The sequence below is a fragment of the Eulemur rufifrons genome, chromosome 7 (genome assembly GCF_041146395.1).
Source record: "Eulemur rufifrons isolate Redbay chromosome 7, OSU_ERuf_1, whole genome shotgun sequence".
NCBI classification, from domain to species: Eukaryota; Metazoa; Chordata; class Mammalia; order Primates; family Lemuridae; genus Eulemur; species Eulemur rufifrons.
In genome coordinates, this window is record NC_090989.1 from 207,733,785 (window position 1) to 207,761,513 (window position 27,729).

At 37.2% G+C, this 27,729-nt stretch overlaps 1 protein-coding gene across 5 annotated transcripts in view; it reads right to left on the minus strand.

The window, feature by feature from the left end:
- The window catches only part of CDC14B (cell division cycle 14B), a 90,523-nt gene that overhangs the window by 51,071 nt on the left and 11,723 nt on the right, over window positions 1-27,729 (minus strand). For 3 of the 5 annotated variants that reach the window (XM_069476314.1, XM_069476312.1, XM_069476313.1), the window contains exons 1-2: window positions 1,929-2,003; window positions 499-589 (exon numbers count right to left, since the gene is read on the minus strand). In XM_069476314.1, the coding sequence (XP_069332415.1) occupies window positions 499-589; window positions 1,929-1,977 (140 nt within the window). In that variant the 5' untranslated portion in view covers window positions 1,978-2,003. Of the gene's footprint in view, window positions 1-498; window positions 590-1,928; window positions 2,004-27,729 lie in introns of those variants that run through there. The other 2 variants (XM_069476310.1, XM_069476309.1) reach the window with 1 other exon arrangement.

Genomic DNA, 27,729 nt, shown 5'->3' on the forward strand with positions numbered 1-27,729 from the left:
ATATGAATATAAATGCCTCTTTTGGTCTACATGATCAAATTATGACAGGAAAGTATATACGAAATTGTTATAGATCATACAATTTAAAGGTACTGCTTTACTAGTGGAAGACATATTCTGGTAAACAATGCCTATTAAAAAATGCAACAAGTGCTGCCATGCCTAAATCTAATCTCAGTTAACATGAAAATGCCTTCTATATTTAAAAAGTTGTTTTTCCACACATATTTTCCACTGGCAAAAACACAGTATCTTAGTACACGTTTGTATCTCATTACAGTATAAACTATTAAAAGACCAAATCTAAATGTTTAAATTTAGTACAGTTCTTTCATTTTAATTTCCCCCCAATCTATTTTATTACCAAAGGTTAAGAAAAGGATCCTGCAATTAGCAATCAATAGATTTATCATTTCCCAAGGCTACCTTCGTTATAAATACGACTTTAGATTCTTCAAAATAAAAGTTACTAACAATCTTTTAAAAAACAATACTTACTTCTCATATTCAAGTTCATTATCTATGCTGAAATAATGTATATTTGATGCACTCTTTGGTCTGTTGTAGAGAATGGCAAAACAAAGGCGATCTGAAATGGAAAAATTGCAATGTTCCTTCCTTCAGGTTAAAACACGTTTCATATACTATGATGAAACTCTTTTCAGATGAAGCCAAATTTTTATTTTTTCCATGCGTGTTTCAGGTGGTAAGGGCAGCAATGGATAATTACAAAATATTCTGGCTATTTGGTGGGCAATAATAAATAAACAAAATTTTTAAAGGAGAAATTGCCTTTAACTGTAAATTTCATTAGTGGTACCTGACTATTCATGTAGTGACACAGTATGATTTCTGAAGGAACCTTTCATTAAACTTTAGTCCCCCCGGACTAAGAAATTTCAGCAAATGGAAGCATGCATTTGATGGCTAGCCATTATCATTATATTAAGTTTCTAGATGATTTTTGCTATGTTTTCAAGACATCCCAAAAAGTTATCTCGGTAAGATACTATTTTTTAAGTAAAGAGAAAGAATGCTTTCAAGACTGCTTTAAAATTACTGTTTACAGCTATAGAACACAACAAAACAAACCATATGTTAATCCAACTGTTCATAGGGATCGCTATTTTTTAAAATTTGGAATCACTACTTTGGTATTTTTACAATTAGACAAATTGCCATTAAAACAGAAGCAATAAGAGGTTTCTGCATGAGGAGTCTGAAATGAGCTTGGGTTGCATAAACATAGTTAGGCTGCTGTGAGGTTTAGCAACAATGGTAACAAGTAGTAATGCTCTAGAGGCTCCACACTCTCCCCCCAAAAAAGTTGCCTAAAAACCTTTGGTGAAACAAAGTCATCTACAATATCTAATAGTAATACTGGTAGTGCTAGGAAAATACACTCAAGACGTGGCAAAATCAAGTGTAGCCTTTAAAATATATATTCTTTCAGCACAGCCAGTGATAAGAAACAAAGGACGCCAGCTGGCATCCTTTCCCCAAATGGTAATTTAAACTTTTTTTGTCTTCAATTCAACTCATGCAACTGCTGCACTTATTTCCTTGTAAACTCCTCGACTAAAATTTCTCCCAACCACAAATACTCAAACGGGTGGCAAGGCTTCTTTCCAACCACAAACGACCTTTGATCCTCCTGTACAGCGTCCAAGGATTTTGCTCCCGCGGATGGAGAGGCGCAGCTCGCCTACCAGGCACGGGTGTAAGTACACCAGGGTCACAACCACACACATGCGCGGAGTCAACTCAAAGCCGGCCTGGGGATTGGGAGTCTTGGAGGCCACCCACGCCCGTGAGGCAGCATCAGCCCTGGCCCCAGAGTTAAAAGGCACCTCTTGGCCAGCATGATCGGGTGCGAGTGCCAGAGGGGGCACCAGGGACAGGGAAGCCCCGCGCCCTCCCACACTCACCTTTGATCACCTCCACCACCAGAGGGGACCCTGCGCCCTCCCGGCTCATGACTCCAAAGCATCTGGAAGGCGGGGCGGAGGGAAGGACCCGGTGGGTGGGGGACAACCAGCCTCAGAGAGAGGAGGCGCCTCGACCACACCCCCGAAGTTTAAAAAACAAAAAGTTTAAAGGGCCGAGCCCAGGCACCGGCCACAGCGACACCCCTTGGCCACCCACCTCGGCCATAGACGCAGCCAAGGAATTGCCAACGCAGGCGGGCCAATCCCGGAAGTTCAAAGCTCCTCAAAAAGGCCCCCAGGAGAGCGACAAGAGAGCGGAGTAGGGAAAGCGCCCCTCGCCCGGTCCGCGCTGGGGACGCCGGGCAGCCGTCTGCGCGCCAGGGCTCTGCCAGCGCCCCGCCAGCGCCCCAGAGCTGCGCTCGGAGGCTCGGAGTCGGGACGTGCGTCAGAGAAGCCACTGGGCCTTGCAAAAAGAAGCGTCTCGGAAAGCTCCTTAGCGATTAAAAGTCCTCTGCGCAGAAGGGCTCCGCCGGGGCGGCTGACCATACCCGAGGGTGACGTGCAGCGCCGGCCGGGCAGGGGGGCAGCGGGGCAGCGGGGCACCTCCCGGGGCCCCGCGCTCTGGCCGCCCCGCCGCCGCCGCCAGGGGGCGCCGCAGCCAGTGGAGTCAGCCTTCTGGGAGCCCGGCCCCAGCGGGACCCGCCCGCCGCGCGCCCTCGCTCTCCCGCAGACCCGCACACCCGCAGACCCGGGTGCCCGGCCCGCTCGCAGTGCTGGTGGCTGACTGCAAAGGGACGTCTTCAAACTTGCACCAAGAATTAAAGGTGAGCCTAACACTTGGGCCATGTGTTCCCTTAAAAATATTGGGGTGGTTTTAAAATAAAAATGTTGACATCCACCTAAGCAACCATTTAAAAATATTTTCTAAACCTATGTTCATATTTTAATCTCAAGTGAAAAAAATTGAGATGCAGTATAAATGACCCCAATTGTTATAGATGATATGGTGCTGCGATTGTGGGTGGTTTTCATTCCCTCCCGTATTTTTCCAAGTTATCTAAAGAAAAGCATTACTTTCTATAATAGACATTTTTGCCTCAAAAGCAAACCTGCATGCCTCCTAACCTTATTCTAAAATTCCATATGGTCAAAAACTTTTTTTTAATGTTAAGGAAAAAAAAAAACCATGAATTTTCAGCTGAGGAAGACTCCTCTAAATGATACAAAATCTTAGCCATAAGAAAATCGACTGGTAAATTGATACACATTTTTAAAACGTTTTTCATGGCAATAGACACATAAACTAAGTCGAGAGATAAACTGGAAAAGATATTTTAAACCCATCTCAAGAAGATTCCCAACTTCAATTTATGTTATCGCAAAAATAACAAATCCAAGTGCAATTCAAATTATGATGTACTATTTTTCCCGCAGACTGGCAAAAATCACGGGAGGTGCACAGGTGCCCTGTGGGGAGGGTGAGGGCACCCACTAGGCTGCCTGCAGGGGGGAATATAACCTGGAATGGCCCCCATGAAGGGCAACAAAAGGGCAGTGCGGCAGAAATGTTCAAGACTGAAAGAGAGCCAAGATAAACTGTTAAGTACCACCACTTCTACGTGTGTATGTAAAGCATATATCCCAAATATTCATGTGGTTATATATGAAATCTTGCATAGCAAGTCTCTGGAAGGAGACAGAAGAAACATACAGTGGTTGCCTTTATAGGAGGAAACCGGGGGTGTCTGGAAATAGGGGGAAGAGTCAGAGAGATTTATGCCTTTTCATAGCTTTTGAATTTTATACAAATTACAAAGCTTTTGAAAAGTAAAGTCAGAGGCTAACGATGTTTTTCCAAAGCTGACTCTTCATCAACACAGGAGGCATACAATGAACACAGGGTGAGGCAACCTGGAAAATATCTAAACAAAGGAACTGGTTAGTAACATCTTTTGGTTTCTACCCATCTCTTGAAATTCCAATTTCTTTAAAAAACCCCAATTAAAACTAGAAAAGTAGCTGGATGGAAACAGAAAGAGATTTTCTCTCCACACTGCAAGTACAATTCCCTAGGGGATATTTTATAGATTGGGGGGGACCACTAATTTTTGATATCCAGTTATCTCCACATTATGTCAATATTCTTTTGTTAGAGAAGTATTGCAATAAACTACTACAGAGACTAGGGTGCTGAGCTGAGACCATTTATTAGAAACCTGAAGCTAGAAACAGGGCTGTTTACAAAATTTTGCTTAAAGGTCCATGGTTAACCATGTATCCCTCCCCTTTGATATTTTTGTTGTCAAAAACAGAAAACTTAAGTAATAAATCTTCTTGCTTACATACATATCCCTGTCACATAACATCAACACTCCTGCTTCTCTGACTGATACGAAGGAAATGAAATCTCATAATTTAAAAATGTTAAAAAAAAAAATTTAAAATCCATCCTTGGGCCTAATTTGTCTGCAAGTCTGGATCTGGCTTCCAGGTTGGCTTCCTCTTCCTTTAACAAATATCCGTTAGATAAATGAAAAACATTTTTCTTCATAACAACTATAGGTATTTGAAGATAATTAATCATAAAACAGAGAGGGGTATGTTCTAAACCAATTGAGAAACATATGTAGGAGTCAGGTGGGAATCATAATACATTATGTTCTTGTATATAGGATAGGTTTAAAGAACTCTATTTAGACCTAGAGACACGGTGGATTTTCTACACTTCATATTTCCCCCTAGAGCTGGACGGATTGCCTTCACAAGTCCCAGCAGAGCAAATGCAGAAGTACAAGGCTTTGCTACAGGGTGGGTGAACTCACCACCAGATAGGCAGAAAGGAGATTTCATACCCTAAGAAACCAGAAAGAACAGGCCAAAGAACAGGCTCCACTTGGACACTGACTGTTTCTCAGAGATAGACCAATACACTTCAGGCTGTCATCTGAATTTTGAGGAAGTTAGTGACCAAGGAAAGCAGAGGAAGAAATGTTCACAAGTACTGATTTAAAAAGCAGCATCAGCATGACCCCCTAAAATTATTGAGAGTTTAGTGCCAGGTATTGTATTCAGCTCATTACAGCCTATGAGGTAGATACTACTATCGATATTTTCCAGTAAAGGAAACCTAGGCCTAAAGAGTGACTAACCTGTACAAGGTTACATACAAAGCTTGCTGCGAAGTGGCAAAATTAAAATATGAACACAGGCTATTGATTGAAGTCTGAGGTTTTTAAGTCCCAGTCTCAAAGACCTGCCTGAATATAAATCAAGAGTAATTAAAACAATGTGATTTTTAGCACAGCAATATGCAATTTTGACAATCTTGATCCAGACATATATGAATATTTATGAGAAAACTGATATTTCCTTCAATTCAGTGACAAAGGCCTTATTCAACAAGGGGCAGATGTTTACATGTATGAAAAGAAAATGAGGCTCTAATATCACATACTAAATAAAACAAATAGCAGACGAAATAATTTTGAAAAAGCTGTCAGATAACTATAAAAATTATAGTGAATAATTTTATAACTTAACCTGGGGGATTTTTAAGCATGACACAAACCAAGTCATAAAGGGAAACTAAGAGCCACTTGGGGGAAAATATATAATAAATGCTTAATTATCACAACAGATAAAAAGTACCTCCAAAGCAATATAACGACTGAATAGAAAAAATCAAAAAGGGCTACAACAGTCAACTCAGAAAAGAAACACAAATAGCCAACAGCATATGAAAAGAAAATTAATCTTGTCATTCAATATAAAAACAAAGTCTATCAACATGAATAGATTACAGGCAAAACTCATGATAATCTCATTAAATACAGAAAAGGGAGTCATTAAAATCAACACACATTTCCAATTACATCTGTGCACAATGGAGCTAAAAAAGAAGTTTCTTAACCTGATGAAGATTATCTTCCAAATACTTATAGCAAATATCATACTTCATGCCTTAACTTTAGAAGCATCCCCTGAAATAAAAAGCAAGACAAAAACCCCCACTATCGTTACCGCTGTTGAACAATGTAATAACCGGAAGTGCTAGCTGATGATGGCAAGAAAAAGAAAAGAATTAGAAAGAAACAAAATTGTCCTTATTTACAGACAATGATTTTCCCTAGAAAATACAAGAGAATCTGTAGACAAACTATTAGAATAAACTAATAAAGTTTTGCAAAGTTTCTGGATATAAATGATTAACACACAAAACCCAAGAGTTGGCCCAACTCAGTGGCTCATGCCGATAATCCTAACACTTGGGGGGCCAAGGTGGGCGGATTGCTTGAGGCCAGGAGTTCAAGACCAGTCTGGGCAATAGGAAGACCTCATCTCTACAAAAAGTAAAATAAACAAACAAAAAACAACCCAAGAACTTTTCTATATACCTGTAATATGGTACACCTGTACCAATTATGAAATGTAATAGAAAGAAAATGTTCATATCCTTTATGGATAAATGGAAAAATAAAGAAGGTTTATCAATGGGAAAACTCAGTATCATGAAGATGGTAATTTCTCTCATACTAAATGCAATTCTGATCAAAATGTCAACACGTCTTTTCATGAAACCTGGCAAGCTAATACTAAAATTAATCTAGAAGACAATAGGCCAAGAAGAACTGAGAACATTTTTAAGAAGAACAGGAAGGGAGCCCTCGCCCTACCAAATATCAAAGTTTACAATAATTTAGGCAGTACTGGCACAGTGTAGTATTGGCACAGATATAATAAACAATGGGTAAAGACAACAGCCCAGAAGGAAAGCCAAATATATATGGAAACATCACATATAATAGATGTGGCATTACAAATCAATGGGAAAAGTAAGAATGCTTAGTACATTGTTGGGGACAATTGGTTGTCCATATTATTGAGGATGGGGAGGGAGGAAGTTCAATCCCTATCTCATACCATATGCCATTACTCCCTAAAGAAGAAAAAATCTTAGTGGATAAGAAACCTAGATATGAGAATAAAAGCTTTAAAAGTTTTAGAAGAAAATAGGAAAAATAATGCATATCAATGGAATAGGAATGGATTTTTCTTACACAAAACAAAAAGACCCAAACTATAAAGCAAAAGATTGAAAAATCTGATTACATAAAGATTTAATGTTTCTCGGCTAGGTGAGGTGGCTCACGCCTGTAATCCTAGCACTCTGGGAGGCCGAGGCGGGTGGATCGTTTGAGCTTAGGAGTTTGAGACCAGCCTGAGCAAGAGTGAGACCCCATCTCTACTAAAAATAGAAAGAAATTAGCTGAACAACTAAAAATATATAGAAAAAATTAGCCAGGCATGGTGGCGCATGCCTGTAATCCCAGCTACTCGGGAGGCTGAGGCAGAAGGATTACTTGAGCCCAGGAGTTTGAGGTTGCTGTGAGCTAGGCTGACGCCACGGCACTCTAGCCCGGGCAACAGAGTGAGACTCTGTCTCAAAAAAAAAAAAAAAAAAAAAAGATTTAATGTTTCTGTTGACATGAGCCCAGAAACAAAATTTTAAAAGATAACTCATAAACTAGGACAATACAGGTATAATGTATAAAACCAATAAAGAATCAGTGTTTAGAATTTACAAAGACTTATACATCAAAGGAAAAAAGCTAACTAACACCCTAATAAATAAATGGGCAGAGAGAGTGGGTAAGAAATCCACAAAAAGAAGAAACTTAATTATCCTTCCTTGCTCCTCTTTTTCAGGCCAACCTACCTACAATGAGTATGGTTCTGGTTTGCTTTATGCCCTGTGATGAATTGAGTTTATTAGTCAGAATAAGCTGTGACAACAAATAACCCTGAAATCTTAGTGATTTAATTTACAACAGAGGCTTATTTCTTGCTGGTGCTACATGTCTATCACAGATAAGAGAGTGGAGGAGGCTTTATTCTACACAATCACCTAAGGATCCAGGACGATGGTGGCTCTACCGTTTACAGACGCACTGTCTGGAATTTGTCCTCGTGCTTATCCAATGTGCCAGTGACTGCTTGTGTAAGTAATTCTAGTTGCCTTCAGATCTAAATGCACACACAGACAGATCAAGCCCAGCAATTTTAATCTTTAACTCCTGTGTTCCTCAATCAGTTGGTCTGGAACTAAGGTTGGGAAAAAGTAATTTTATTTACAGAAGCCCCAGACATCCCCCCCAATATTATGTTAGTCTCCATACTCATCTGTATTTCTGAAATATTTTACAAATGAATTTTTAGGGAGCTACTAGAAGAACTATAAGTTTTCAGATCTTCCAAATCACTGCAGCAAGAGAGAAAATGAAACTAAGCCACCCAATGGCAAAAAGAAATGTCATAGCAAACAGAAAATGGAATAAGATGATGGGAATAAGTCCAAATCAGTATATATCAGTCCACATCAGTAATAAAAAATGCAAAAATTTAAATTCACCTATTAAAAGACAAGATTTTCAAATTGAGTTTAATATGTTTAATAAAGACAACAAAAACAAAGACAAATAGAAAATTTTTAAAAGAAAGGCTAGACATTCTATATAGTTGCTAAGAAAAAGACAGCAGGTATAACAACATTAACATGAGATGAAGTAGAATTCACAGCAAAAGGAATTAAAAGACAAAAATGTTTTATGATCAAAGATATAATCTACCAAAAGATTGTATTAATAGCAGTCACACATCTCATGCAACATTTAAATCTATAAAGCAAAAACCAGTGAAAATAGGAGAAATTAATAAATCCATAATCATAGAAGACTAACACACCTCAAAAAAATAAAATAAGGAATTAGAAGCATGATCTAGTAGATATAAAGAACTATTTAACAAAGAACACGTAAACTTTTCAAAGGATAGAATATTAACTAAAGTCATGTTTTAGGTTATAAGGAAATCACAACAAATTCCAAAAAAGCAGAAATCATACACAGACCATGCTCAGTGACCACCATACAATAACTTTAGAAATTTATTGATGAAAAAAGATAACAACAAAACCCATCAATCTGGAAATGTTTAAAACCCATTGTAAATAACTTGCAACAAAGAGACATTAAAAGAGAATTCACCACAAATTAATGTCAATAGACATCGTTATTTAAATTTGTGGAATATGGTTAAACAAAAATCTGAAGAAAATAATTTGCCTAAAAATGTCTTTCTCTGTCATACCACTCATAAAAAAATTACTTCTACCTGGATTAAAAAGTTGAACATAATAGTTCTGGCTGTCCACATTCCAGGATATGGTAGGATTACACACATCCTGATTCCTCTGTGGTTAAATGAGCAGGGGTGAGAAATGTCACTTCCAAGCTAGACCATTTTTTTTTTTTTTTTGAGACAAGGTCTCACTCTGTTGCCTAGTCTTAGAGTGCAGTGGTGTCATCGTAGCTCACTGTAACATCAAATTCCCAGGCTCAAGTGATCCTCCCACCTCAACCTCCCAAATTAGGATGTACTACTGTTTATCCTTAGCTGGGCAACCAGGAAAGGGTACAAAGTGTCATCTCTTAGATGTGGTGAGGTTCTGTTTCTCAATCCATGTACTAGTTACTTACTCAGGATGTACACAAGCTGTTTATCAAGTTGTACACTTTGTGTTTGTTTGTACGTCTTACATCTATAGATATATGTATTACAAAATAAATGTGATTTCAGTTATGTTATACTTAATAGAAAGTTATATGTGTAGTAGCTGTGTTCCACCAGCCTGGGCTGCAAGAGTAACAGCTCTTACCTAACTGGTGATGAATATGTGTCATAAGCAAAAAATAAACCCTTGCTTGTTACATTCCACTAAGATTTTGGGGTTATCATCACAACACAGCTTAGCCTATCCTAACTGATACATAGTTTAAGATTTAGACACAAAATGCAAAAGCTATGAAGAGGAAAGATTGAAAAATTTGTGGAATACACTGTAAAAATATTTTTTTACAAAGGGGGTGGGGAGAGTGAGGTCCAGGAGCCAACCTGAGAAAACTCCCAGTGATCAAAGCTGGAACAATTTGACCAAGAAAATAAGTACATAATATTGGATTATAACCCAAAGAATAAAATAATATGCATGAATCTATATTGATATAAATAAGTGATTGAATAAATGGAAAGAGACAAATTTTCCTTATAGAACAATTCCAAATAATATATGTGGCTACTTCTAAGAAATGCAGCTTAACCCTTTCCCTCTTTGTGTGTGGGCTGGACTTAAGTGACTTGCTTCCAAAGAATAGAGTATGGAAAGGGAAAAATAATAACTTTACAGAGGCGAAACTAGCAAACACTATTTTAAACAAGTGATTATGATTAACCAGTGATGTCATGTGGGTTTCATGTATCCCTGATGTGATGAGAAGGGCACTTCACCTCTGTGGTATTCACTCCAAAAATCCAGTCTAGTCATGAGGAAAATAATCAGACAAACCCAATTTTAGGGACATTCTACAAAATACCTGACCAACTCCGCAAAACTGTCAAGGTCATAAAAAACAAGGAAAGACTGAGAAATTATCACAGACCTGAGATGACCAAGTTGATGACAACTAAATGCAGTGTGGTATTCTAGATTGAATCTTGGAATAGAAAAAGGACATTAATGGAAAAACTAATCTAAATAAAGTCTGGAGTATACTAAATGGTAACATACCGATGTTGGTTTCTTAATGTGCCAACAGTCAATATAAGATGATGACATGAACTGAATTGTGTCCCTCAAAGTTCTTATGTAGTCAGAAACAGGGCCTTTAAGGAAGAAATTAAGGTTAAATGAGGTCATGTGGGTGAGGCCCTAATCCGATGGCACCATTATCCTTATAGAAGAGAGACACCAGAGCACTCTCTCCTTGAGTGCACAGAGAGGCTATGTGAGGAGACACAGTGAGAAGGCGGCAGCCTGCATGCCAAGGAGGGAGGCCTCATGAAAAACCAACCCTGCTGGCTCCTTGATCTTAGACTTCCCAGCCTCCAGAACTGTGATAAAATAAATTTGTGTTGTTTAAGCCACCGGACTGTGGCATTCTGTTATGGTAGCCTGAGGTGAGTAAGACAGATAATAACACTAGAGGAAACTGAAACTGGGTGGGAGTATGCAGGAACTCTGTACTGTCTTTGCAACTTTTCTGTAAGCCTAAAGTTATTAAAAAAAAAAAAAAAAGTAACTGGGAGAAAATATTTGTAGTTTATACAACCAAGAAAATATATGTAGACACACAAAAATATTCCTCTAAAAAAAAATCTTAAAATTGCAAACAGTCTAATAGAAAATAGTCATATACAAAGAAGGCAAGTCAAAAAAATACAGGTGACACAAAACCACGTGAGATGTTTAACCTAATTAGTAATTAGAAAAATGAAAATTACAAAACAATGAAATTTCATGCCATCGAATTGGAAAAAGTTTAAAATACTGATGTCAGTTAGGGAAAGGTTGTAGGGAAATTGCTACTTTCATACAAAGAAGGTAAGACTGTAAATTGATGGTATTTTGGGGAGGAATCTAGCAGCATCTGTTACCCGCGAGACTTGCGACCCAGCTAGCCCCTCTCTTGATACCTGTCTGAGAGAAACCAGCACAGGAACACTAAGAAGCAGTTGTAAGGGTGCTTACTGTGGCAGTGTCTGCAGTAAAACTAAATGGAAATAACAATTGCCATCAATAGGGGAGTAATTAAATCAACTATGGCAGTATTACTGTGGCTTAAAATTAATAAGGTAGATCAATATGTAATATTTCCACAGTTGTACAAAGGTAAATTATTTTTTAAAAAACTAGTTGCATGATGTATGTAAAAAGGACAAAACAAAATTAAGCCACATTTCTACAGGTAAATTTATATGTATAAAAATAAACAGAAAAGCAACTAGAAAACCCCCAACTGAAGAGTTACAGTGGAGATGGAACTGGGATGGGGGGCAGGAAAGGAAACTTTTGCTTTATGGTTATTTTTTGGGTTTTAAAGAATGTCTCAGTGTTAGTTCATAATTGAAAATATATTCCTCTGGGGAGTGAGGGGAGGATGGGGGAAAGCCTTTTACTTTTCACGGTTATGTTCCCCTCAACCTCGGTATCCTCTGCTTCCCTGTTCAATGTGGTCAAGATCTATCCTCCCAGCGCAGACATCCGGTTAAATACAGCATGTGGAGCTAGCACGCTGAAACGGCAAGATGCATTAATGAATGCTCCAGCCAGTTGCCTTTCATCATCCTTCCTTGTTTTAATTTCCCCTTCTTCATCCCTGGACTGGAGATACAAAGTTGTTTCATTCACGGTGCGCTTCAGAGGGAGGAACTGAGGAACGCTCTATCCACTCTGCTCTTTCTCCTTTAAAACAAGTGGCCCTGAAACTGAAATCACTGGAAAAAAAAAATCTCTCCAGCCCACTGTCTCACATACTCTGTGGCAATGTGACAAGAGCAAAATTAGAATTCAAGACATTAGTTTCCTTTCTCAGTGAATGTTACCTAATTCTCAGTTAAAAACAGGTGGCGGTGGCTCATGCCTGTAATCCCAGTGTTTCAGAAGGCCAAGGTGGGAGGATCAAATGAGGCTAGGAATTTGAGACCAGCCTGGGCAAAATAGTGAAACCTCATTTCTACAAAAAAATTTTTAAATTTAGCCTGGTGTGTTGGTGCATGCCTGTAGTTCCACCCGCTTGGGAGGCTGAGGCAGGAGGATCACTTGACCCAGGAGTTCAAGGTTCCAGCCTGGGCAACAAAGCAAGACCCTGTCTCTTAAAAACTAAAAATAAATAAATAAAATTCTCAGTTAATTACTCTTATCTGAGACTTTTAAAGTATTTACTAAATAAATTGATCAGGAAGTAGAGTGGACTATTCTCTTCTTACTCATTTTATATAATGGGCCTGGGTTACTATAAATTTATTTTAAACTACAGAGGTAAAAACGTATATGATCGGTTTAAGCTATACTGTGGAGCCCGTTGGGTACATCTGGGGGCAGTTGCTCTAATCAGAAACTCATACTCCAGAGATAAACAGCCATTAGTAAAGCAGGAAGTCACATCCCAGGGGTGATACAGTAGCTTTTCTCTTATGCATACCTCTGGAGAATTTATAATTAAAATACTGAGTGCCAAAAAATATTTTTATTGGAAAAATTAGTGGCTTGTTAATCAGAATAATAGCTATGAGAAATGGGCTCTCATTGGTGAAATTAGTGACTGTCCCCATTATGGAGATTGTCTAAAATATTTTGCAGACATACCCCACACTTGCAGCATGAACAAAAAAGAACGTAATGAAACTCTTATTTAGGGATAGTCTTTGAGACATAAGTCTGGATGCCTAAACTGCCCCCCCCCCCCCCGCCACCATCCCAGCTACTGGTTGTGAGGATTTCTAATTGGTGCCAAATATAAGGGTAACGGAATCCTGCACCTGAAAGATTGTCATGTCTGCTTCAAGTAAACCTTCCTTTTAAAAGGAGGGCACAGAGTACCTAAAAATGCAGGAGCTAAGCATATAGGACAGGGTATATCATCTGTTTTGTGCCTATTGGCTAATAAATATTTATTTCTTAAGTGACTGCTGTATGCAAGAATTTTTCATCTGAGACTAGCTTTCATTATAAGCTGGTAGAGCAAGGTTGTGGGGAAGTAGGTAACCCCCATCCACCTCAAGTTTTTTTGGCAGTTACTGCTGTCTATCAAAAAGTTCTAAGAACTGTGCATGACCATACTGGCTCAGGTCAGTTTCCAGCAGTATGATACAAAGCGTTAGATTAGATAGGGCATCACTAACATGCCCTAAAACATTTGGATCACAATCACAGAAGTCAGACTCTTGACCAGGAAAGAGAAGTCACACAGAAATAAAGCAGTCACTTTCAGCAGATAGATACTCTTCTAGGATCATAAGCCATGAACTTTGATAGGTTAAGTTCTAATTTTCTATTAATAAATAAGTATTTCAAAGGAGGAAAAAGATAAGCAAATGTCTGTCTCATTTCAAATTTCTTGGCAGTGAATAAAACAAGGACTTACTCTAATGAGTATTTTGAATCTATAACTGCCTCATCAGAAGCAAATTCTTATTCATAATACTTTATCTCCATTGATATCTCAAGTCCTTCCTAACAATATTTAGGACATGTCACGATTCTAGGCCATTAACCATATTAATAAGTAATTCTTTCTTTAGAAAAACTTTGCAGGGAGATTTAAAAAGCATCATCATATCAATTTGACTGTGGTTTTTTTCTTTAAAATGAATGGTATAGAGTTGATTGAGTGTACATATTCAGTTTTTAAAAATGGGAATCAGGGCAAAAGATTTGAAGACATTTCACAAAAGCAGATATAAGAATGGCCTATAAGCTTTTGAAATAAGCATTCAACATCAGGGAAATGCAAATTAAACCCACAATGAAATACCACTTCACACCCACAAGAATGGCTAAAATTAGAATGACAACACCAATTGCTGGAGAAGAAGTAGAGCAATTAGAACTCACACATTGCTAATGTAAAATGGTACTAAAACACTGGACAAGTTTAGCAGTTTCGTATAAAGTTACATACGCTTTCTCTATGACCTAGCCATTCTACTCCTAAATACATACCCAAGTGAAATTAAAATATGTATCTACAAAAAGACTTGCACACAAATATTTGTAGTAGCTTTATAATAGCCCCAAACTGGAAACAACCCAAATGTTCATCAATAAGAATGGATAAACAGATTATAGCATATTCATCCAAAGGAACATGACTCAGCAATAACAAATGCACAAAGTGTTGACACAGGACAACATGGATGCATCTCTAAAATGCTACTGAGCAGAAGAGTTTGTGCTTTATGATTCTGTATGCATTAAGTTCAAGAACAGGTAAAACTAATCTATAGTGCTAGAAATCAGATAGTGGATGCTTGGAGTAGGAGGTTTGACTGGAAAAGGACTCAGAGGGAACTTTGGCGCAGCAGTTTACAGGTGTATACACTTGCTAAAATTCAAACTACAGCTAAATCTTAGACTTTAATTTTTAAAAGAACATGGGGTAGAGTGGGGGGAGTAGCCAAATAATCTTGACTGATACAGATCCATGAGAAGACTACAGAACTTATATTCTGTATAGAATATAATTGAGAATTATCTTGACCTAAAATTAAGTATCTATTATAGACCAAGAATAGTAAATTACATTGCAATTTTTTAAAAAAAGACCTATCAGAAAAGATAATGTGGCCAGTGGAAAAATTCTTTCAAAGAGTCTTAAAATAGTTAATATTTGTATCCTTCTTCAGTCTGTAATAGACTGTTTACTTAAAAAATTAAAAAAGGCAGCTCCTTGGCCCTAAGATCTTCACAAAGGAAAATGCACAGAAATAGGGCCTAAATTATCTTTTAATACAAAGATTATCTGCCATTCCATATATTCTATCAATCCCATTATTTTACAAAGTAAACTGGATTAAGAATAAAGAGAAAAGAATGACAATACATGTCATATGGCTCCAGCTAAGATTTGTTTCAAGTAACATAAATATAGCAGAATAATCTGAAGCTCTCCTCATATCTTTCTCTCCCTTTTTCTTAAAAAAGAGTGATTACTGATGATCCAGCTCTCTCAGACCACCTAGAACATCCCTGTCCAAAAGAACTTTCTGCAGTGATGGGAATGTCTCTATCTGCTCTGACCAGGACAGTAGCCACTGCCACATGTGGTTAGTGGTTACTATTTAATATAATGGACAGCACAGACAGAGTATTAAAATAAACCCACCAGTTTCTAATCTATAGTCTCTGACAAGTGGGATACTGAGAGACAAGAGGCCTCCTCCCATCAGCAAAGCAAAAGAGCAAGGAGCGATGGCTTCCTTCTATTCTGAGGGCCCTTGCTCAAGAGTCTTGATCCCTAGCACCGGCCCTCACAGCACCTCTGGTTGGAAACACACCCCGCCCTGCACAAGGCCTCACTCACAACAGGCACTCAGGAGACCGACACTTGTTCCATAAACAAATGAGTAACTCAATGGAGGAAGGGCAGGCACAGCTAAACAAAAAGGAAATTCTCCTTTATTGAGTACATCCTAGTCTAGGCACTTTACATGTTATCTCATTTATTTTTCACCACAGTTTTATGATACAGGTATTATAATCCTCATTTTACAAATGGGAGAGGCAGCCCCAAGGAAGAATAACTTGCACAGGGTCACTCAGCTTGTGACAACAGGGTGAAACAAAGCTTTGAACGTATATTAATATCACCAGTGTACTCTGAGTCAATCAATATTTAGGGGCATACATACCAGTAATTGTCCCATAGCATTAAAAAAAGGAGCCCCTCCCCCCATTTCTCATTGTAACAGCATAAATTCAAGGAAAGCCTCTAGAAAAATAAAGGGCTCAGGTAAGTGACTTACAAACCCGCATATTTTATATGATACGTCTTTCAAGATTTAATTTCTTTTTATTTTTTTCCAAAAAGGAAGGCCAGAAAAACCACTGAAACCCACATCACAGAAAGGCTCAATTCCCTTCAAAGCTCTGCTTCTTGTGGGGGCCAAGACACCACAGAAGAAACCCGCTGGGAGGCCCAGGAGGGGAGCAGGAGGCAGCACAACTGTGTGGAAACCTAAGAGAGAGTGTGGGATGTGCGCCGGAAGCCCTCTATTAACCCAGCCACACGCGGTGTTCAGCAAAGGAGCATGCTACCTTTACTTACAGGTCATTGCTTAAAACACCAGATTTTCACAGCGGTAGCATTTAGCTCTCTGCAGCAGCCCACTGCGGTGCACAAGCCTGTCAGCAACTCAACAGGAAGCAGTAAGCCAAAGGATTTCAAGAGAAATTTGTTTGTACTTTGATTTTGAGGGCAAAAAGCTCTTACTAAATTTCCCAGATTGCCATAGAAATTTTGAATTAGTCTTATTTGGAATGGGAAATGTACTTAAAGTTTTTAAAATATTACTTTTTCTATATGAAAACGGCAGTTTTAGAAGAAGTCATTAAAAATCTGGTAATTTTAATGTCAATACTGAATTTTATCTATTTTATAACAAAGTGATGTTCAGCTTATAGAGCAGCTTTATATTGTATATTATACGGATAGTTATAATAAAAAAAAACACTGCCTGAAAGCAGGAGATAAATCTTTCTGTAGAAAGAAATCATAAAATACTAAAAATTCTGATTAAAATTTACACCTAGAAAGTATATTTCATTGCATTTTCTTTGTTTAAATTGAATGGATATGTACAAGCATTCTGTTTATGCTCAATCATACATCCTAAATTTTCCTAATCAATTTTAATTTCAAATATTCTGTTCCATTCCTAAAGGTAACTCTTGTATTTGTCAAACATACTTATTTGCTCAAGATACAAGTAAAACATCCTCTGAAATCTGGGCTCTGGATCTCCAAGAGCCTAATAATCTAGGAGAGAAAACCTACACAAGGAAAATATTAAGAGTAGCCTGCAAACTGAGTTTTTTAAAACCGTAAGTTTTTAAATTTTTGTCAAAAACACAAAATTTACCATCTTAACCATTTTTAAATGTACATAGAGTAATATTAACTATATTGTTGTGCAACAGATTTCTAAGTTTTTCATCTTGCTAAACTGAAACTTCATAACAGGAACTCCCCTTTTCCCTATTCCCCCAGCACCTGACAACTACCATTCTACTTTTTGTCTGACTACTCTAGATACCTCATATACAAGGAATCATGCAGTATTTGTCTTTTTGTGACTGGCTTATTTCACTTAACATAATGTCCTCAAGGATCATCCATGTTGTAGCATATGACAGGATTGCCTTCTTTTATAAGGCTGAATAATATTCCATTGTATGTATATACCACATTTTCTCTATCCATCTGTTGATAGACATTTAAGTTGCTTCTACCTCTTGGCTGTCAGGAAAAACTGCAATGGACATAAGTATGAAAATATCTCTGAGATCCTGTTTTCAATTTTTTTGGATATATAACCAGAAGTAGGATTGCTGGATCATATGGTAGTTCTATTTCTAATTTTTTAAGGAACCTCCATACTGCTTTCCAGAGCAACTACACCATTTTATATTCCCACCAACAGTGTGCAAGGCTTCCAATTTCTCCATATCTTCAACATTCATTTCCTTTTTTTTTAATGGTGGCCATCCTAACAAGTGTGGTTTTGATTTGTATTTCCCTCATGATTAGTGATGTTAAGCATCTTTTTTTTTTTTTTTCCTTTTTTCTATTAAAGAGACAGGGATCTTGCTATGTAGCCCAGGCTGGCCTCAAACTCCTGAGCTTAAGCGACCCTCCCACCTCAGACTCCCAAGTAGCTGCGACTACATCTTGCTGGCTGTTGAGCATATTTTTGTATGGTTATTGGTCATTTGTATGTCTTCTTTAGAAAGCTGCATATTTAAAGTCCCTTTTAAATCAGATTGTTTGGTTTTTGTTGTTGATTTGCAAGAGTTCTTTATATATTCATATATTCTTCATCTTAACCCCTTATATTATTCCCTTACCAGATACATGGTTTACTCCCACTCTGGGTTGTCTTTTTTTTTTTTGAATGCCGATTCTCCTTTAATTTTATTAAAATTCGCCCATTTTAATGTACACTTCAATGATTTTTAGTAAATTTAAAAGCTGTGCAATCATCACTACAATACAGTCTTAGAAACTTTCCACCGCCCCCAAAATGACCCCTGGTGCTTGTGTACAATCTCACTTATCTCCAGCCTGCATCCCTATGCAGTAATTGTGCCTAGCATTGTCTGTCTCTATGAATTACCTGTTATGGACATTTCATATAGATTGAATCATATAATATATGGTCTTTTCAGCTGGTTTCATCTACTTATGGAGAGGTAACTTTATGTTGTTGTGTATATTAACAGTTCATTCCTTTTTATTCCTGAATAGTATTCTATCATATGGGTATTTCATTTATGCATTTATCTGGGTTGTCTTTTCCCTCTATTTTTATTTATTTATTTTTTTTTTTGCTGAGCAGAAGTTTTAAAGTTTGATTGATATAGTTCCATTTGTCTATATTTTCTTTTGTTGCCTATGCTTTTGGTGTCATATCCAAGAAATTATTCCCAAATCCAATGTCATGAAGCTTTTTCCTATGCTTTCTTATAAGATTTTTATAGTTTCAGAAGGTCTTACATTTAGGGTCTTTAACACATTTTGTGTTAATTTTTGTATATAGGGTAAGGTAAGGGTCCAACTTCATTCTTTTGCACATGGATATCCAGTTTTCCCAACAGCATTTTGTTAAAGAGACTATTTTTTCCCAATTGTGTAGACTTGGCATCTTTGTCAAATATCATTTAACTATATATTTGAGAGTTTATTTCTGGGCTTTCTATTCTGTTCCATTGGTCTATATGTCTGTCCTTATGCTAGTACTATATACTGTTTTGATTAGTGTAGCTTTGTAATATGTTTTGAAATCAGGAAGTGAGGCCTCCAGCTTTTTTTTTTTCCTTTTCAAGATTGTTTTGGCTATTCAGTGTCCTTTGAGATTGCATATGAATTTTAGGATGTTTCTTTTCTATTTCTGCAAAAAACGTCCATTAAGATTTTGATAAGGATCGCATTCAACCTATAGATCACTTTGGGTAGTATGGACATTTTAACAATATTAAGTCTTCCAATTCACAAGCACAGGATGTCTTTCCACTTATTTGTACCTTCTTTAATTTCTTTCAGCAATGTAAAATCTTAAGTTTTTAAAAAGTTATTTTGCTTCTCAAGCAAATTCCTATTCACTTATTGAATAAAGAAATCTATTTACTAAAATATGATCACCATTAGCTGTTCTAACTTACTCTATAGACTTCAAAAACAGGTAGTTAAACAAGAATTTAATAAAGTCATATTTACAAGGCCTGTAAGATAAAATGCAACATCAGAATGATCAATCGTTAAATTTTAATAAATAAAAAAACCAAGTCATGAGGCAGTCATCTACGATATACATGTAGTATTAAGGACGTTATGATAACAATACTTCAATCTTTATTCTAACTTGTAAACACTGAACAGCTACTTCTGCCTTCCAACCCCCATGGTAGGCACTAGGGAGTCCAAGTTAATTAAATAAAATTAAAATGTTTTCTTTAAGAGTTCAGTTAACTGTTCAGAGAATGGTTAATATGTGAAATAAAACAGAAGGGAAACCAATCCCATTTATAATATTAATAGTTAACAACAAAGACTAAATACCTAGTAAAATGTTTAACAAGTAATGTGTAAGAACACTATGAAATTTTAACGCATTACTGAGGAACCCAAAAGAAGACCTAAGCAAACAAAAAGACATACCATGTTTGTGACTAGAAGAGTCATCATTATAAAGAATTTTTTTCTCCCTAAGTTAGTTAATATAAATAATTAAAAGGATTTTTTGGTTTATTTATGGAATAGGCAAGTTCATACTAAAGTTCATATGGAAAAATAAAAACAAACAAAGAATAGCTGGGGGGAAAGCTGGAAAAGAGGAAAAAAAGAGCTTTAGAAAGGACTAGCACCCCCAGATATAAAAATATATTCAAAGGCCTCTATTATGAAAACATAGTGTTGCTGGTACCTGACAGACACATATAATACAAATCCTCAGACCCAGACATGTTCAGGAACATAATTCATGATAAAGATGGTAAATCAAACCAGATGTCAAGTAAATAAATGGTATTAGGTAGCCACCACCTGAAAAAATGAATAAAAGTGGCTCTGTGACGTCATAGCAGAGTGAATTTAAATGAACAAAATATTTAAATGTAAGAAAATGAAAACACAATTTATAAGAAAACACAGGATTTCTACTGCTAGCCAAGCTGGAGTTACAGGAACCAGATTTATTATTCCCCCTGAAAAAAACAACCATTTTCAAAAACAGACTAAATTAAATGTTTTTCAAGACTCTGGATATCAAGCAATGAAGGATACAAGCAATCCCTGAGACACAGGAAACTAAAAGATGAGCCCTGCATTTGCCTCAGTTTACTGCTGGTGCACAAAGACGATAAACTCAGGCAGAATCTGGCAAATTCCCTGACTTGAGGAGATGGACCTGAATATGGGGAAACCAAGGCAGCGAGAGCTCATGGGACAGAGTACTAACGTGAAGAAAGCTGCACAGAGAACCCTAGAGATCTGCAAAGGCTCCCGAGTATTTAGCAGACTACACCACATGCCTGTGAGGAAACTACTGAAGACCCAAGAAAGAAGCCTCTCAAAGGATTAGAGCAAACAGTGTCTGATACTCACACAGGCTGGGAAGAGTGTTTGTCCTCAGCAGCCATTATGTGAAAACTCCTAAATCATGGGACACTGGTCCTCAACCTTTTTGGCACCAGGGACCAGTTTCGTGGAAGACAATTTTTCCACAGATCAGGGAGGGGCATGGCGGGGGGAGCGAGGGAGGATGGTTTCGAGATGATTCAAGCACATTACATTACTGTGCACTTTATTTCTATTATTACAATATATAATGAAGTAATTATACAAACCTCTGTGCTAATGATAATCTGTATTTGCAGCCACTCCCCAGAGCTGGTATCACCGCCTCAGCTGCACCTCAAATCATCAGGCATTAGAGTCTCATAAAAAGCGTGCAACCTAGATATCTTGCGTGGGCAGTTTACAGTAGGGTTCATGCTCCTATGAGAATCTAATGCACCCCTCCCCTCCACTGATCTGACAGGAGGCGAAGCTCAGGTGGTGATGCCAGCTATGGGGAGCAGAGACAGAAGAAGCTTCCTTGCTGAACTCTGTTCACCTCCTGCTGTGCGGCCTGGCTCCTAACAGGCCACAGATCGGTATGGGTCCAGAGGTTGGGGACTGCAGGGATAGAGTACTCAGGAAGATCTTACCTCAAAAGTGAGTAATGATTAGCCCTGAACTAAGCACTGATCCAGGTCCCCCTAACAAATGACAAAAGACTTGAAAGTATCAAACTGTTACCAAGTACCTTAGCTATATCCCTGAACAAAGCTCAAGAAGATTTACAAAAATACAAAAATATTTAGCATCCACTAAGATAAAATTTGGCATCTAATCAAAGATTGCCAGGCATAAAAAGAAGCAGATAAGCATGACCCATAAAGAAGAAAATAGTCAATCAAAACAGACTCAGAGCTGATACACAAGTTAGAATTAGCAGAGCAGAGCATTAAAAGTTATAACTATATTCCATATATTCAGTAAGTAGTAAAATTCTATGTGCACATGAAAACTTCTCTATGAATGTTCACAGCAGCATTATTCATAATAGTCTAAAAGTAGAAACAACTCAAATGTCCATCAACTGATGAATAAACAAAATGTGACAGTCATACAATGTAATATTATTCAGCCATAAAAGGAATAAAGTACTGATACATGCCACAAAATGGATGAACCTCACAAACATTATACTGTGTCAAAAATACTAGTCAGAAAAGACCATAAATGGTAATGATCTCATTCATATGAAATATCCAAAATAGGAAATTTATAGTGACAGAAAGTAGATTAGTAGTTTCCCAGGCCTTGAGATGGATGTAAAGGGAAGAGGGAGTAGCTGCTACTGGGTACAAGTATTTTGGGAGGGGTAATGAAAATGCACTAAAATCAGATTTTGCCGACAGGTGCACAACTCTATAAATATACTATTTATCAAAAACGGCTTTTAAAATATTTAAAATTAAATATTTAACATTTAAATACTATATAAAACATACCATTCATAAAACAACCCATTGAAATATACACTTTAAAATGGTGAACGGTATGGCATGTGAATTATATCTCAATAAGAACTCTTAACAAAAAAAAAAGGTAGAGACGTTGAAGATATAAAACTAGCCCAAACTGAATGTTTCTGAGGATGAAAACTATAATGTATGAGATGAAAAATATACTGGATGCAATTAATGGCAGATAAGATATAGGAGAAAAGAAGATTAGTGAACTTGAAGGCATAACAATAGGGGGAAAATACAAAAAAATGAAAAGAACATGAGTGAGCTGTAGGATGGCTTAAATGGCCTAATAAACAGATAATTGTATATTAAGGAGGGGAAGGCAGAAAAAAATGTTTAGAAGTAATGGCTGAAAACTTTCTAAATTGATGAACTCTATAAACACTCAGATCCAAGAAATTCAATGAATCTCAAGCACAAGAAACATGAAGAAAACTACACCAATGCACACCATAATCAAACTGCTCAAAACCAGTGATAAAGAGAAAATCTTAAAAGCAGCCAGAGACCAGCCTGAGCAACAGTGAGACACCATCTCTACTAAAAATAGAAAGAAATTAGCTGGACAACTAAAAATATATAGAAAAATTTAGCCGGGCATGGTGGTGCATGCCTGTAGTCCCAGTAAGCTACTGGGGAGGCTGAGGCAGAAGGATCGCTTAAGCCCAGGAGTTTGAGGTTGCTGTGAGCTAGGCTGACGCCACGGGACTCTAGCCCAGGCAACAGAGTGAGACTCTGTCTCAAAAAAAAAAGCACCCAGAGAAAAAGTACATATTACAGATAGAGGAAACAAAGATACAGCTCTCAGATTTCTTGTTGGGACCAATGCAACTGATAAGACAGTAGAGCAACATCTTTAAAGTACTGAAAGAAAAAAGAAGAATGTCAACCTGGAGTTCAATACTAAGCAAAAATCTTTCAAAAACAAAGGCACAATGAAGGCATTTTTAGACATTCAAAAGATGAAAGAGTTCATCACTAGCAGATGTGCACTATAAAAAATGTTAAAAGACATCATTCAGGTAGAAGGAAAATACCAGTTGGAAACCTAGATTTACACACAGGAATGAATGGCACCAGAGATGCTAATAACTACATGGATAAATATGTAAACCTTATTGTTCTTATTTAAATCTCTTTAAAAGGTGATTATTTTAACAAAAGTAATTAACAAACATAGTAGTGGGGCTTATAATATATGTAAAAATAAAATTCATGAGAACAGTAGCATAAAGGCCAGGATGGGAGAAATGGAAGAAAACACAGGAGAATTCCTTAATAACTTTATCGAGGCTAACTTGTGACTTAAAATCCGGAAGCCATAAGAGAAAAGATTAGCAGGGTTAGCTATAAACTTTGCGTGGCAAACACACATCACTACAAGTATAAGTAAATCAACAGGTAAATGACAAATGGAAAACATATTTGTAATTCATCACAGATAATAATTTCCCTAATTTTGAAAGAGCCTAATGCATAAAAATTGTAAACAGTAGCCCAGTAGAAAAAATGAGCAAAGGGGCCAGGAGTGGTGGCTCAGGCCTGTAATCCTAGGACTTTGGGAGGTTAACGCAGAAGGATCACTTGAGCCCAGGAGTTCGAGACTAGCCCAAGCAAGAGTGAAACCCCATCTCTACAAAAAATAGAAAAATTAACTGGGCATGGTGGTGCGTGCCTGTAGTCCCAGCTACTTGGAAGGCTGAGGCAAGAGGATGGCTGGAGCCTAGGAGTTTGAGATGGCAGTGAGCCATGATGGTACCATTATACTCTAGCCCCAGTGACAGAGCAAGACCCTGATTCAAAAAAAAAAAAAAGAAAGAAAGACAGAAAGAAAAATGAGCAAAGGATATTTATAGCCAGTTTTCAGAACCTCAACTTATACTCAAAAGAGAAATACAAATGAAAACTATGTTGAAACTGTAATTTGCCACCTATCAGATTGGCCACCTATTAAAGTTTGGTGACCCACTCCATTTGTGAAGTTATTAAAAAAAATAAGTATTCTCACAGATTGCTAGTGGAATTGTAAATTGGTATAACTTCCATCAAAATGACAAATATATATACCTCTAACTCAGCCATTCATTTTTGAAACGTCACTCCCTGTACAGATCCATACATATATGAAATGACATGTACCAAGTTATTAAATACAGCATTTTTATAGCTAAAGACTGGAAATAATCCAAATGAATATCAATAAGGGCTTGATTAAAGACCTTATGTACATTACAAAGTAAAATTCTATGAAGCTATAAAAAAGAGTGAGGAAACTACATGAATTACAGTTGAAACCTCTCCAAGGTATATCATGTTCCATCAATTCTAAAATGTATGTTTTTTCAGATTTGAACATCTCTAAAATTATGCTGTATCTTACAATCAGTAACTTACAATTGGCAGTATTTTTCCTTTCTTAGAAGTACTTAAAATAATCATTATATTGTATTGTATTTTAGAATCAATGAAATATGGTGTATCGAAAAGCAAGGTGCAGAACCATGTTCAGAATATGATATCTTTCAGTTCAAAACAATCTATTTAACGGAATGTAGTATCCTGTAGTTTGTCCTGGAGCAGAAAAAATATATTTATGAAAAACCTGGGAAATTCAACTAAAGTCTGGAGTTTAGTTAATAGTTCACATCAATGTGTTTCTCAGTTGTGACAAATGTGCTATGGTAAGATAAGATGTTAACATTAGGGGAAACTGGGTGAGCTGTGTTATCTCTAACTCTTCTGTAAATCTAAAATTATTCCAAAATTGACAAGTTGTTAATAATTTTTAAAAGAATCTCCATTTTTTGAAAATGTGTGTTTTAAAAAAAAACTCTGGAGGGAAACATGAGAAACTGAAATCTGTGAGGGATAGAAGGGTGGGGAGAACTGGACAAATGGGGGCAGGGAGGGGCTGGCAGAGACTGTTCGCTTTATACTTGTTCTCAGAAACGTGAATTTATTTACCTACCCAAAATAGCAAGTGTAAAAAATTATAAAAAGTACCTTATGAGGAAGATGAATGGGATAAGAAGAGGGCATTCAACATAGAGCTTGTATTTACAACCTAGAAACTGTAACAGGAATCCATGGCTTGGTGGGCAAGTCCACAACCCAATTCTCTACCCAATTTTATGCAAATGAATTCATCTACATTTTTCTCAACAGATTATCCACAAGGGGATAGATTATTATTATACAACTGTATAATGGAATGATATGCATCCACTAAAGAAAGAGTTCGAGATCAGCCTGAGCAAGAGTGATTAAAAAAAAAAAAAAAAAAAGGAAAGATATCCATGTTTAAGCCGGAAATGGTGGTGCACACTTACAGTCCCAGCTACTCGGGAGACTGAGGAGGGAGGATCACCTGAGGCCAGGCCAGGAATTCAAGAGCAGCCTAGGCAACATAGTGAGACCCCTGTCTCTTAAAAAACAACAACCCATGTGTAGCTATGTTTGTTTATGACAATAAAAGATTCTACTGCAATATATGAAATGAGAAAAAGTAATGATATAATAATATTTGTAATATTTATCCTTCTGATACGAAAACACACTTCTCTATAAACGTATCTGTGTATCTAAAGATGGACTGAATAATCTAAAAGGCTAAATGTGGTAGTCATTTATGCCGTTTACCAAATATTTCTGGCTCCCTGCCTAAGAGGCACATTCCAGCCCCTTTGTTGTTGGGTGGGACCATTTGATGAATTCTGAGTGGAAAAAAGCATTTAATTGTTGATTCAAGAGCCTCCACCACTCTTTTTCCTCTGGCACAGGGACCAGCAATACTGAGAAGACTGCTGTTCCTCAACCTAGGTCCCCAAGCAGTCTCAACAAACAGAACCCCTGCTGACCCAGCAGATCTGAAACAGAAACAAGAATTAACTCTTTATTTTAAACTGCTGAGATTTGGGGGGCTTGTTGGTTATTACAACATAACCAAGTCTAACCTAACTAATAAACACCCTTGCTATTATTAGGATCACTAATCATTTTTTTTCTTCTCTGCTTTCTTCTTAAAAAACAAAAAACAAAAACCAAAAAACAATGAGCACCTATATCACAGAAACTTTATTTGGGGTTGGGAAAGAGACATAGGTCTTAGCATGGAACAGACACTGACTACACAGAGGCTAGTATCATCGCATCTCAACCTAGAGCAGCTTGAAACCATCAGCTTCCAACCAGCTGCTGCATGGAAACGCAGCTTAACCATCCACTGACATCCTCAGTCTCCCTTTGCTCCAGTTCCGTGCTCACTGAGCGACCTAAGAGAAGCGAGAAAGCAAAAGCGCAGGACAGTGGAAATGATGTGCTATAATTTGTACAAGGGCATACAAACACACATAAATACATACACACATATTTATAAATACATAGAAATCTTGTAAGATATGAGAGGTTAATAATGTTGACTGATTTTGGAGAGGGAAAATAAGAAAACCTGTCTGTGCTTGTATCTTGAATTTTGAACCAAGTGCATATATTATCTATTCAAATAATAAATAAAATTAAAAACTAAAGAGATGCAACTCTAGATGAAGGGGTATTAGTGCTATCTAGTGAGCCATGTTTGAAAAACACAGGATGCCTAATAAAGAGCCACACATGGACCAATGATGAATGTGTCATGAACCCAGAATCATGACTACACCTCAAGTGTGTGGAACAAGCTTAAAGGGGAGGAAGATCGCCATCACTAACTCAAATAAGTTCTAAGAGCTGCCAACTGATATTCAAGAAACTGAAGAAAAATTATTTCTAAAATTATTATGGTTCCAAAGTCAAGGGTTTTATTATTGAATCTTGATCCCATGTGGAAATGTGAGCATTGTTAAATTCCACCTCTTATAAGGTTAGCAGTATGACTTACGTTCCCCTCTACTAAGAACAACAGACTGAATTATTATTTCCAAAGAAAAAATGAAAAGGTTTTAATACAAGTGAGGAAAGCATCCAAAAAGGTACCTATGGAAAATAGCACTGAATTACGCCACATATGATAACTTGTGATTTCCCCATTGCCCATCTGTGTAACACTTCCTACAAGCATATGATACACAGATTATAAACTCCTAAGCAATTAAACCAGTAGAGTTATTTACTTTG